At 46.3% G+C, this 13749-nt stretch overlaps 1 protein-coding gene across 1 annotated transcript in view; it reads right to left on the bottom strand.

The window, feature by feature from the left end:
- The window catches only part of COL26A1 (collagen type XXVI alpha 1 chain), a gene marked incomplete at both ends in the record, with an annotated part of 155673 nt that overhangs the window by 11158 nt on the left and 130766 nt on the right, over positions 1-13749 (bottom strand). Inside the window, 5 exons of the mRNA XM_080357133.1 lie at positions 691-752; positions 2171-2263; positions 6939-7091; positions 8242-8358; positions 11425-11469. Coding sequence (XP_080213259.1) covers positions 691-752; positions 2171-2263; positions 6939-7091; positions 8242-8358; positions 11425-11469 — 470 coding nt within the window. The remainder of the gene's footprint in view (positions 1-690; positions 753-2170; positions 2264-6938; positions 7092-8241; positions 8359-11424; positions 11470-13749) is intronic.

Consider the following 13749-nt stretch of genomic DNA (forward strand, 5'->3'; position numbering starts at 1 on the left):
TCTGATGTTACTGGTTTACCTCCACATTAAGTAATACTCATCCCAAAACTGGAGTCCCTTTGTATCAGCCAGCCACAATTTTGAGTAGTTTGGCAGTAGTTTATTATTCATCATTACTTCACTTCTTTCCATTTAACCAGCTTTTTCCATCTATGTGAGTACTTTGCCTTTCTTCTACCATAAATTCATTTGAGTGAGTTTATCACACTCCATTATCTTCCCTGTCCACAATTTTTGCATTGATAGATAATCAAACTGATGGGAATTTGTGATATTTTTCTTGAATAGAAAGTGCTATTTCTGAACAAGGAGGCTTAACAAACTCACTTTGGTGAATTGGGGAATTCCCATTGATGCATTTTTGATCTTTTTATGTGCTCCTCAGGAAACACAGTATTTTTCTATCACCGTGTTAGTAAAGCCCATGTCAGATCCTTTGCATCAACTCAGGCCAAAAGTGAAATGTTTCGAAACAGCAACAGCAAGATGTGTTGTTATGATCAAGGAAAATCCAGAAAGCACAACCATTCCAACCTCTTAATGCAACTCAGAATGAAAAGAAGCTATTAAAATCATGGAATTTCATGGAGAACCAAACATCAGATCCAAGACTTATAAAGTACTCTCCCTCTTAGTGCAAAGAGAAGACGTTTTGCACCCAAGCCCTGGCCCTGCCCCAAAGCGCCTTACTTGTGATCCAGGGGCTCCGATGGGTCCTGGTGGCCCTCTGGGTCCTGATGCACCTGGTGGCCCTGGTGGGAATCATCATTTGAGACAATTTTAAGGAGATTTAGAAGGAAAGACCCTAAATTCCAAACATCTGTACTTCCTTTCATTGTTCTGCTTAATCTCTCAATAGGTAAGAGCTGTTCATCGATCACAGGACTGTAGTATAAATGCTTCATCACATACTGGATTACTTGATACCCACATCCTGACATAATATATCCCTATGCCTCTGGAAAGACGCTAGGGCTCTGGGAGGAAAAGAAGGTGAAAATAAGCAGGAAGGATGTCAGTAACATGCTGCATTTGTTTAAAATGACTGCTTTTGAGAAAGCTCCAGCTAGATCCAGGAAACAGCTACATCAGAGCGAGATTAGTTGCTGTTTCTGAAACAGAGTCTCGCGGTTGGCAAGGGAAGCCCACAGGCCCACAGTCTGCCTCGTGTTGTCAGAAAGCTGACGATGGACATGAAGGAGATGGCATTTGGATGTAGCCAGTGTGAGACTGTGGAAAGCAAAGTCTCTTGTTCTTTGCTCGCTCCAGTAGCAATAAATCATTTTTAAGTCTGTACCACAGAAGCGCCTTCTTCCAGAACAGGTTAAACACTGTCTAAACAGGTCAACCTCTTCTACACAGTCACTTAACAGATTCATTCCTTTTGGAAAAACAATTCTATCATAACAGCAGCTGTTAAACTATACCTGCAAATGTGAGACAGAATATTTGCTTAGTGTGAACTTAGCAATACTCCTCTCTGCTTTAGTTGTCGCAACCCTTGAGGTGAAACAATGTAGGCCTTGTACACAAAGTGCAGCTGAATCAGCCTCAATCATTAACACACCACACAAATACTTAAGTCAAAGAATAAAGGGATTGAAGGATAAATGAAAGGTCCTCATAATGAAAGGAAAGCCTTTTCTGCAACTAATGGGAGTTCACTTCTAAATATGCATCATACAGGGAAGTGCTGATGTTTGCAGGAATACTATCATTTAAGCCACCCATCAGCACAGAGAAAAAGAAGAATTGCCACTGAATTTTCATCCCAGATTCTGATTTTAGGCATACTGGTGAAAATCTGGAATAGCTCAAAGCAGCTCCGAAGTCTGTAGACATATCACAGAGCAGGTGGCCAGATCCTGTTCAGTGGAGCTCCACAGTGACAGCACTCTCCCAAATGACTTCATTGGACAACCCATTCTTAAAGACAGTTTTTAATTACACCCTTCTCAAGATATGTCCTGCCAAAGGTAAAACGATCTGCCACTATCAACAGGTAAGAAACCTGGTTATGTCTTGCCACCCTTCCCACTCCTGGACCCACGTTCCCATGAGGACCCCCTGCTTTTCCTGCAGGCCTCCCACAGACTCTAGTCTCCATCGGGAGTTTCTTTTGCTCATCTTCCCCATTGTTACAGGTTTGCAGCTCTACTGAGTTTATTACCTGGTGGCCCAACGGGTCCCGGGGCTCCCCGAGGTCCTGGCAGCCCAGCCATGATGGTGTCTATGACGGTGGAGGCCAGCTGGGGTTCCCCATCTGTGTGACAGAGCAGAGCAGTCAGTGTCCCTGCAGCAACGGCTGCCCAGCGCCAGGACTTCTCTCCAAAACCCTTCAGTGCCTTTTGCTGGCCAAGGGCACACAGTGCTTCAGGATGCAAAATTTCAGATCTTGGAGCGATTTCCCTTTGCTCTGAAAGGACACAGGCTGCATCCCCCAGACCTGCAGAGCTGCTCATCCCTCCTCTGACCACCTCAGAAAAGTCATCCTTTCTGTCAAAAAAATGGCATTCCTGCACACCTATATACTCCTCTCTTCAAACGCCCAAGCAGTTAAGAGTAGCTCTGTACTGTACAGCAATAACTGACCCAAAATTCGCCATCCCCAAGACACATTTGCCATTTAGGATTATTTTAGGTTGTTCTGGCCAGCTTGGGCAGGTCCATTAAGTTCTGGGAAATGGATGGAAATGGGAGCAGAGGGAAAAGGCATCAGTGCCTTTGTAGGTGTAAGAGACAGCAAATGTCTCACTGCTATATTGATGCAAATATCAAGGGACACCAGGAAGGTCAGAAGGATGTTTGCTTACTCTGCAGAGTCCAGCCCAAAGGACATGAAATAAAATCTCCAGAAATGTCAACAGACACATTATGAAGCCTTCTCAACTTCTGGACTCTTGGCAATGATAAAGACGACTTTCAAGGTAGTTGTTTGAAAGCAGTTCCTAGGGAAAACTGTGAAACCTCTTCAACTGCCAAGGATGACAGTGCATCTCTGCAATGCCCTCCTGGCAGCAGAACTGCACAAGATCTAATACAGATCCTCAGAGAACCGAATTTCATGCCTAAAACCTGAATGCAAACAGGTATTTTTTGGGGTATTGTTTCTAACTTCATCCATCTTCCCTTCTTTACAGCCCTGAAACAAAACAACTGAGACTGTTTTCATGTTCAGAAGGAAAGGTACCCAAGTGAAGTGTGTAATCCAATTAATGTGAGTTTTATTTGACCACGTCAAAATCCATTACAGCTTGGGAGCAAGATGAAATTGGGAAATGAGCATCAAACAGCAGTGAAGGCATTAACAATTGCAGAGCCTTTTGTTTTTAAAGAACAAGCGGTCAACAAAATCAAATGCACTTCCACTGAGAGGGGGAGAGGATGTGCTGCAAACAACCAGGATTTAATTACTGCTGGAGGTAAGCCAGGGATAAAGATCTGGGTTACAAAACATTCCAGCTAAATGTTGCATTATTATGATGACAGAGTTACTCCCACAAATACACCTATCCTGACATTTGATTCAAAGTTATTGATGAAAGGTGGTTCCATAATTGTGGCACAGAAGAGAGCTCTGCTCAGCAGCCCTTTGCTCAGCAGCTCGGGTTTGACCCTGCAGCCCCGAGTGTGGACGTGCACAACATCTGGAGCAGCTCCTTCAGCTGCCTGGCCAGGAACTCTCTCCATATTCCCATAAAGCAGCAAAAAAGAACTGGGATCTCCTTTTAAATCCCCTTCTCCTTAGCAGCAGGGAGACATTCAGGGCTCACTGCAGCTGGAGGGTGTTAGAGCAGCCACAAAATAGCAACAAATGGTAGCAGGAATCTTCCCTTGTCAGTCACCTCCTGCACTGATCCAGGCTTTGCTGGGCTCAAGGGCTGGATTTTGTTTCAGTGCTTCTGGATATACCAAAGAAAGCAGACAACAATTTGCTCTGGGAGTTTTCCAGCCAAGAAGAAGAATTCAACCAGTCTGACCTGGGCAGATACGAGCACTTACGTTCTCTGGAAGAGAGCACAAAAATCCTGCAAAGGGGAAACCCGAAACAGGACAGAAATTCCCCGAACGAGGCAGTGAAACTGGCCAAGCCAGAGTGGCACAGGCATCAACAGCTTTGAAGGCAATCGGTACAGTTTTCTAAATTAAATGCTGTTCCCTTCCTCTGCTGTGTTGTCCCCTCCCCAGGACGCCTACGCGTGGCAGCAGGCACAGGGAGTCACTTCACAAACCTCTGCTCTCCTCTCTTTCTCACCAGCGATGTGCTGGGCAGGCAGGCAAGCCCGCTGTGCCTCGGTTTCCCCTCGCTGCCCCTGCAAAATTGGTTAATGTTGTCTTGTTTGAGATGTAAGAAAACACAGCCCTCAACAGAGTGAAAATTGCGTGTTTTTTTTTTCTCTTTTCCCTAAGAATTGTCTTAGCAGGAGAAAGAGGACTGAGTGGACTCCAGGCCACGTACCTGATCCGCTCATTCGGAAGCGGCAGGGAAAGCAAGTGATGCTGGGAGCTGCAGCCTCAGCAGTGGGGTACGGCAGTTTAGCTTCTGGCCTCTGTTTAATGTTTCTAAGGGATAAATTCCCCCATTATAGGCTTGATTTGTAGAGACAGGATGGAAATGAAGTAATCCTGTCTTAATTTCTTTCTGCTACCTGATCTGGTTGGAGACAACTGGGACCAATTTCTTCACCACGGCACAGTGAAACTGTGAGAAAATATTTGTCTCCCCATTTTTGGCTTTTGCCTGCTGATAAACATTGCCAACAGGAACTTGCTGCGATTAATGAAGGCACAGGCATTAACCATGTTCAGGCGGAACCAAACACTGTACTATAATAATCTGATACAGCTTTCTCACATCTCTGTGGGTGCATGTGCCCATTACCAGGAATATGCTTCCCTCTGCTGTCAGCAGCTGGAATCTTGTGTTAATAGTTTTCAGATGTGCTCCATTCAAAATAAAAAAAAAATAAATTAAAATAAAATCTACCCAGAATTTACAAGGCTACGTTTTATTGGTTGTAGAGGATCAGCTTTCCACCAACCTGTGGGAGGCAAACTCAGCCAACACATAAGCAAAATGGCAAGTTTTGTAAGAAAATGGTCTTGATATTACTGTAATTTTATCATGACTGCAGAGATAAGTTACACTTGCAGTGAGACTTGTATTAAAGAAAAAATAAACAAGAAAAATTGTCATAAAGTTTTGGGCTACTCCTTCTGCAAACCAAGAAATCCACCAGAGATACGGACGAGAAGTACAGGGATGTGACAGTCACCATTTACCCACGGTCCTCAAGGCCCTGTGGGAGCCTGTTGCTGCCCAGTGTTGGTCCAGTTAATACAGACATTGATCCACTCATGTGCCCATTTCCCATCTGGGGACAACACAGGGTTCACCCTTCTCACACATCATCTGGAAAGTCCATGTTATCAGTGCCTTTATATACATTTTAGTTTAGCCACTCTCTGCAAGAAAGAGTTTAATTTAAAGGGTGGTTGGAGGGAGGGGGTGGCAGCAGCACTCAAACCATCCTTAAGGATCTGTTAGAATAAAAGGCTGAATGCAGAATGGCACCATGTGGCGTGATCCTGTAAGGCACCGAGGTGACTGTAATGCAAAACTTTCTTGTTATAAGGCTGGGGAATGCAGCAGCTCAAGCTACATTTTGTGAAAATCTTAGTATCGAACCATAATTAATTCCATCCTACCCATACGCTCTAAGTAACTGAATATGAAATCAAGCTGTTAAAATTCTTCCCAAATTAAAAATACATCTGTTCACTTTTGGGAAAAGGAGTCTGGAGAGCAGAGTGGGCGGAAGGGAAAGGGGAGCTCTAGAAACCCGTCAGACACGGGGAGACGTACTAATCACTGGCTGTAACTAATACAGCGGAGCTCTGGAGCTGAACGTGAGCAGAAGAGCTGGGAAAGAGGCACCGCTGAAGTCTGGGGAGTGGAGACAAGAGACCTGGGGCTCCAGGAGTTCACAAGGCAAGTGTCGGTACAGCTGAGCTCTGCTTTATCGCTAATAGATGCCAGCTACACAAGACTGGACCAGAAGAATCAAGCTCAGATCTGAGAGCACTCAGATAAAAGTGCATTACGTGCCTTTCCTAGAAAGCCTTTTCTTGCCATGCACAGCACAAATCAAATAAATATATATTTTAAATCACCATAGGCTCAAAGAAATCCTCACCCTGCACTTATAGGGAAGGGATAAATCAGAGTCTTGGTCTGGGCTTTGGAGTCTGTAATTCTGTGTTTTGCGTGGATGTGGGATAATGTCAAGGCACCAGAAATGCAGGTGGAAGACACGTCTGTGGGAGCAGGAAAAAAGACGAATTTAACAGATGTCCCTGTTCTGTTATATAATTTCAGAGTTGCAAACCTTTAGAGCTCATTTCCGAGTAACCCTGAGCTCTGTTACACCGCAACAGCGGCACCAAGAGGTCTCACATCAGTGCCGTTTCATTGCACCAGCACCGAATCAGCCAGAGCGTTTCATTTCTCTACCCGCTTGTCTCTCATGTGCTGCTACCTGAGCTCTGTCGTCTCACCAGAGACCCTCTTCACAGCAGCTACTCATGACACAGGCTTAAAGGACACCAAGCTGCCTCCTCAGAGCTTTGATGAACTCAGAAAACCAGGCACAGGGAACAACCATAAATCACCCAAACCCTGTTCTCACTGGTGGTTCTAGAAAAACAGTGACTTAGTTTCTCATTTTGGTTGAACCTCTAGGTTCTAAGTCTCACATGTTTAATCTTGAGCACGAACTTTCAAGAGACATACACAATGAAGCAGATCATATCCATGATCCCCAGGAAGGCAGAGCCTGGCAGGGAGGTGCGGGAAGAGCTGAGCGCTCCAAGCCTGCCCGCTCTGCTGATGTACCAGAAAAAACCAAAACTAAACAGGAACAAAGGAGGAAACTTACTTTCTTTCTCAGCTGTGGGCTGGAGTGAGTAGAGAACCCCTTGTTGGAAGGTGAGGGGGAGGCTTGGGGTGGCTGGTGGCCCTGGAGGACCTGGGGGACCTGGGATCCCGGTTTCTCCTGGAAGTCCTCTTGGTCCTTGGGGTCCCAACAGCCCTGTATGGAGGCAGGAGAGGATTTGTTAGTGCATTTGAAGATGTGCTAGTGGATACTATGGCAGTAAGAAGACACAGGACTTCTGTCCTGAACTGTAATTGTGGGAATTAGGGTGGGGGGGAAATAAGAACAACTTCCCAGTTTTCCATTATTTGCCTTTAGCACCTTCCTTGGCAAAGCAGGCAGCCTTACTTGGCTTGAAGGTGTTGCAAAGCTTAACTCCTCAAAGAGTAAAATCTCCCCTCTCCCTAAGGCTGAACAAGAAACTAAAGGCAGCAAGGCATGAAAATCAAGCTGTTCTCCTCCACGTACACCTGTACACTACAGAAAGAACAGCGGAAACGTGGTCAGTCCCAGGGCAGATCAGTTCTGCTTCCTGCGGGGCTGGAAGGCTCCCGCTGCAAACCAAGAAACCAAAAGGCAGACACATCCTTGGCCAGACTTTAGCCATTGACAGGCTGCCAGAAATTGCCAAAAAGCATTGAGGGCTGCTCTCACATTTAAGGCACGCTCCAAGTTTGAAATCTTTCCTGAGCTCAGTTTTACAAGGCACAGCCTTTTAGACACATACAAAGCACAGAGCCTCAGGTCTGGCACCTATTGTGTACTATCGCCTTCATCAAAAGATTTAGGAACGTTTTGGAGATGAAGAAAGTCTCCTAGCTCAGGAATGGAGTGTACTCTGAAAGAATGGCTCGTAACCTTTTTTCTTAACATACAAAAGCATCATTAGTTTGACATCCTGGCATCTGACAGCTTGACACAAAGGGTGGAGAAAAAAAGAGAGATAAAACAGGCACACAGTGAGAGGGTTAAACAGGGAACGCTCTTATCCGAAGGCTGACAGATCGGAGACTGGTTTTTACAGCTCCTGAGCAGGACGGGGAAACACGATCCTGCTCTGCAGCTTTCTGGACGGGCTCTGCAGCTCCACGGGAAACCCCAGGGACGGTCGCTGTTGGTGCAGCTGGCTGCCCGCTCCCAGAGCTGCTGCTCCTTTCAGTGCCCAGGGCACTCGCAGGAAGGGATTCATCACCAACCAAAGATGCTCAGTATCTGTTTGTCCGGGGCGTTTATCATCTGTTGTCACAGATAACTTGGAGAAAGTAAAATATTTCCTGCCATGGTAGCGCTGCCCTCCAGGACTTACCTGGTGGCCCTGCCGGGCCCCTCTCACCAGGTTGTCCTTTCTCTCCTTTTGGCCCTGGTGGGCCTGGAAGACCAGTTGGTCCAACCGGGCCTGGAGGACCCACCTGTCCCGGCAGCCCTGAAAACATTCAAAAAGGGAATTAGTTGGAGGTCAGAAAACTGCTGAGGTCAGAGACTGAGAGATGCCGGAGGGGAGAAATGCACAGATGAGGTAGAACTGGTAGCAAGAGCCATCCAGTATATAGGGCAGAAGAACCAGGCTGGACCTTGCTTCTCCCCTTCTTCCTCCAGTGTTTAAAGGAATAAGCATGTCCCCATGCACAAATGTCAGCAGGACATGCATCTCCAGCTGGGGTGTGCCAAACTGAGCCCACACTGTACCCAACCCAAGGCCTGAATGGCTCTGTCAGGGTCCAGCTGGTCCATTCCTTTGCTACCTTATCCAGACACACCTGTAGCTCCATGGTAGTCCCACTGCATCAAAATACACAAACTATATCTGCAAATCAAATGCCATCTCCCACTTGCTCTGGCTGATCTATACAGACCACCCAGAGATTCTGCATCAAAGATGTTTCCCTGTTTTCATTCATCTAACGAGTGTACCATGTTGTGCACAAGCATTTTTTCACCCCAAACTGAAATTAGTGCACCCACACTTCTGAAGTAACTAGGTGTTACTAATTTATATCCATGAACAGGGTGCTGAGCAAACCCATCTGGAAATACCAGCAATACAACAACTACAGCCCAACGGGATGTTCTTTGGCAAGACCACTCAGACTCCCTGTGAGGCTCCGAAAGGTGCAGGTAGTGTTGGTCATCTGACAGTGACACTAAATAAAATCATAATGTTGTTTCCTTTAGACTGTCAAAATATCAACAACACCTGGCAATTCTACAGTGTTTTTCCGAAAAGCACTATGCACCTTTGGCTCACTATAGTAGCTGCTTTGGAAAGATACACTTAAATACTGCACAAACATCAGCAAAGCTTTTAATACCTTTGAGAGGTGCGTGAGTTTGTCTGCTCGGATTAAGTGGTTAATGGTTACAATAAAGACATTAGCTGTCAGAGCCAGGAGAATAAGAGGTTCCTGGTTTCTGGGCTACCAAAGGGCTTTTGAGTATTTGAAAGTGGTGGCAGATGCAAAGTACAAAGCCAGAGGAAGATTCGTCCGAGTCCAAAGTGCATCCAGATTTGGAGTTTTAGCCTGTATATTGCATATGACCGTAAACCAGCAGAGTGCAAGTTAAGTTTTGATGAACTTTTAAGTAGTGTCCTTCCCTTTCCCTGGTATCAGAAAAGGTACTGGACCCCCTGAGAGTGGGGCCGGGAGAACCTGCTGCATGTAGAGGATGGAAAGGAATGGATGGGAACAGAAGGGAGAGAAGGAAAAACAGAAATAAACTGGCCAACTAGCACCTTCACAGCCAGTACCTAAAGGAACAAGGCTACATCATAAAAAACGCAGCTCACAGGATTTTCAGCTCCCATGTTTGGATCCGGTTCCCAGCCTGGGCATGGGACAACCCACCTGGGGCATAAAGCCATGTGCTCCCCATAGACATTAATGCAAACTCTGCATTTCTCAGAATAAAGGAATAATCCCCCAATATTAGACACCCTTGAAAGACTCCATCTCTTCCTTTTTTTTGCCATTCTGGAGAGACGTTCAGATTACTTTTTCTTTCAAAAATGAAATCTATCCATCTCTAACGCATGATGGAACTGGGCAGAAATGAGATTTTTTTCAAAGGCTTTGTGTAGGTGTGTGTACCTGTACTTCTGTTCTATTCAGTCATCTATAAAGGTCTGATTTAATTTGAGTATTGAACAAGGAGGAATTAAGGTAAAGTTTTAATTTGGATCAATTTGCTTACCCACAGGACACGAACTGCAGACTTTTCTGTGAACAGAGGGGCTCCGTTAATAGATCTGGGCTAAAATCTCACCTGATAGTGGACGCTGCGCTTGGCAAACTCAGGCAGGTGATCAGGAGCTCATTTAAGAGAGCAAGAGCATTTGTTCACAGCACTGCAAACAGCTTTTCCCCACTACGAAAAGCCCCCTAACACACATTAAACTTTATTGCAGCAAATTCTTTCCAGCACAGAGGGAAGAACAGCAGAAACACTGTTTTGCAAGCGCAACACACCGCGCTGCTGAGTGTGGGTCAAAATGTTTCCTCGCTGGTGTAAATCAACCTCAATCCTTCAGTTCAACCTCTATAACTCAATCCCGAGAAGCTCTGCAGACCAAGAGCAATCATTTGCTGCCAGCGTCCTCAATCACGCTGCTCCGCGGAGCTTTACAGGAACTGGCACTTCCTTCCCCAAAGGGGGAAAGCGCTAAAGGACAAACCAGGAGGAGCAGCACTGAGTAATGTGTCAGGCAAATGCTCACACTGGTGACAAATGGTGTTACCAGCAGGAAAGAGACAAGCGCAAAAGGGAGAGGAAAGAGGGGAGGATTCAGGGAAAAGAAGGGAGGGAAATTAATAGGCCAAATCTTCAGCCGGCATAAATCAGCTCTGCCACAGCGGCATTGCTTTCAGAGAGCTGAAGCCCATGGCGAGTGTTTGTACTTCAAAAATATGGAACAAAAGGCCACAGGGAAGAGAAAAAAGAGCAGAGCGTCGGTATTCTACTGCTGGAGACCAAATCAGACGTGCAGAGACCTGGATTTTCTTTCTGGCCTTGCCATCAACCTGCGACACACCATCTGTGCCCGTTTCTTCCTGCAGATATTCTCTTACTCTGTGTATGGAGCTCAGCAACACGATGCCCTGACAATCGGCAGCAGCTCCCGGAGCCCCTGCCAGGCAATACCAATACCGCAGTAATGGTGTTTTCCCCATCACTCAGCACGTGCCCTGCTCACCCCAGCCACGTGTCCTCCGGCAAACTGCCCCTCCATCGGGCAGCGCGTTCCAGCCCCGTGTGCTGGGGGAACTGAATGCTCGAAGATGGTAAAGCTGGTATTTCACCTCTCTAACTAGAGCAGCCCGTCATCAGATAAACCCAAAAGTTGAAACCCAACCTCTCTGTATCTGTGAGGCTGTGAATCGGTGAGCACTCTGGCCTCGGGACCTTCCTGCTTTTTGGGACATATCACATACAGGACTGGGCATAGAAATATTCTGTGCTTTGGAAGAGGAAAGGGCAGAAACCGTTGACTTACCCTGTGGTATTAGCTGCTCCTCTGCACCTCGGTGTCCTTTAGGTTCTAGGTAAGAAGGTCAAGGTTAAAAGAAAATAAAAAGCAAAACAAAACCACAGATAGGAAAAATTAGGTCTCTTGCTGCCAACTGGCTCAGCCAGAGAATATATATTTTCTTAATACTCAGTAAAATGTATCCTGTTGATTAACAAGCTGATCAGAAAGCCCAGCAGTACAGCTGTCTCAACAGTGCTGATTACTTTTAAATAATTGTCTCTTCTCAGCCCTGTCACTCACAGGAGAAAGAACTACCCTAATAAACAGTAGCAAGTTTTCCTGTGCCTCAGCCTGGAGAGGCATCAGTCACCCCAGAGCTGTAAGGTCACCCAGAAACACCCCCCCACCCAAAGCATCTGGTCCATACCAACCATCTCTGTGTTACGCACCAACCTTCTGCCCTTAGTCCAGCCGGCTGAGAAACTTGGTGGCATGCAAGCTGGGATTTGGGTTTGCTTTAGCTGAAATGCTAGAAACAGGGCAAAGTAGGCAGTATTTCACAAAAAAACTCAGGGAAGAAGATGGGAAGGACAAAGGCTTAGCTTTCCACAACCCCAAATCACACGGGACACTCAGGTTTGACTTCACCTACTCTAATATCACGCTTGCTGAAAGATCTCCTGAGGTCCACAATCTCCGTAAGTGAACCTGGGGCCAGCTCTGAGCAACAAGGCCCAGGACAGTGTTGAAATCGTGTAAAATGGGCAGCCCTCACCATCCTAAACCAGCTCTGTGAAATGCCCTACAGTTCACCCAAATCCACAGTGCATTGTTTTGGCTGGCTTTGAACTGCAGATACAAAGTGGCGTGGGGAGGGAAGGAAGCCACACGTGGACACAGATCTGTGAAACATCCCCACAGTTCCTTAGCAAAGCAAGATTTCGAAGCCTGCAGAGCTTGGGCAGAGGCTTCAGCAGGCAATCACCTGTCAATATGCAACTTAACTGATTCATTCTAATTGCTGAAAGACACTGTCCCGACTCAAAACAGTCCAGTGCGTTCCCAGTTCCCAGTGGTGCTACAGTTGTTATTGCACACTAGGTTAAATAAATCAGGGCTAGAAAAATAAAGGATAATGGTGAACAAGGACTACACCTGGCAGCACACAATGCAGCTCACAGCCTGGCTGACAAGACACTCACATACGGCTCAAACAGCATCATCACCTACTTTTTGGAGGTGAGCACGAGCTACTGGGTGGATTTGTGGCTGGGGTGGAGGGTGCTGATATCGGACCATGGAGTCAGCCTGGTGCAAGCGCTACAGGAGATGTGTTCTGGTTTGCAATGCTGCCAGAAGCCTGGGTGAGCAGCATTCGCTGCTCCTTGCTGAGCGAGAGGAGGTTATTATGTGTACGGAGCCGCCAAGAGGAAAAGACTTTGAGTGGAAAGGACAGAGGTGTCAGTACTTTTGCTGGACTGACTTTAGCACAACGAAGTGCAGGTGCAGAGATATTGCGACAGCAAAAAAAATGACATGGAGAAGGCAGAATGAGCATATAATGGACACTGGGGGAAATGGCTTTAATTCAGTTCCTGGCAGCCACCGCTGTGGTTCTGAAAATACTTTGCAGAACATATTGTTAGTGAACCTCCCTCCATGTTGTGGCATCCTGTCAAATTATAAACACGAACGACATCTGGTCTATGTTGGTTGCTCCAAGCCTGCTGCAGTCGTGCAGGGGCCATAAGAAACTGCTCCGACTGGAAAAAGGAAGAAAAAAGAGCAAAAAAAAAGGGAGAAAAAAGCAAAGTAGGCACTATGGAGGACAGAGAACTAGAGAGCTGCTGTGGGAGCATGCAAAGCGGCTGCCAGGCAGGGCTTTGGAAGCAGCGAGTGGGGATCTTGAAATGAGAAGGTCAAGGAAATTCAATGCGTGGGGATGTGTCTAGCCAAGTGGGGTCGCAGGGAGATTTTCTTATGTGTATTTTTTTTTCATGCCACAAGAGGGATCATAAAACAGCCCATTGTGTTTATGGCAAATTTAAAAAATATAATGCAGACTGCAACTGATGTTGCTGTTCATGGGAAAGTTTTTTTGTCCTAATAAAACCATTACCCTACAGCCCAGGCTCTACCTCCCCACGCCGCTCCCAGACAGGGAAACACTCTGTCCCCTCTGAGCCCGATGTGTCTCTGGAGTTTCCTCAGGAATGTTTCAATCTATCCAGGCTTGAAAATCCACTTTTTGGACTTAAAACACATACACTGAAACACACAGGCAGGCATAGTGGTGGCCCTCCTTGTTTTAGAGCTAAATAACACTGATTTTAACCCTACAAGAGAGGC

The sequence above is a fragment of the Nesoenas mayeri genome, assembly GCF_963082525.1.
Source record: "Nesoenas mayeri genome assembly, chromosome: 20".
Taxonomy (NCBI): domain Eukaryota; kingdom Metazoa; phylum Chordata; class Aves; order Columbiformes; family Columbidae; genus Nesoenas; species Nesoenas mayeri.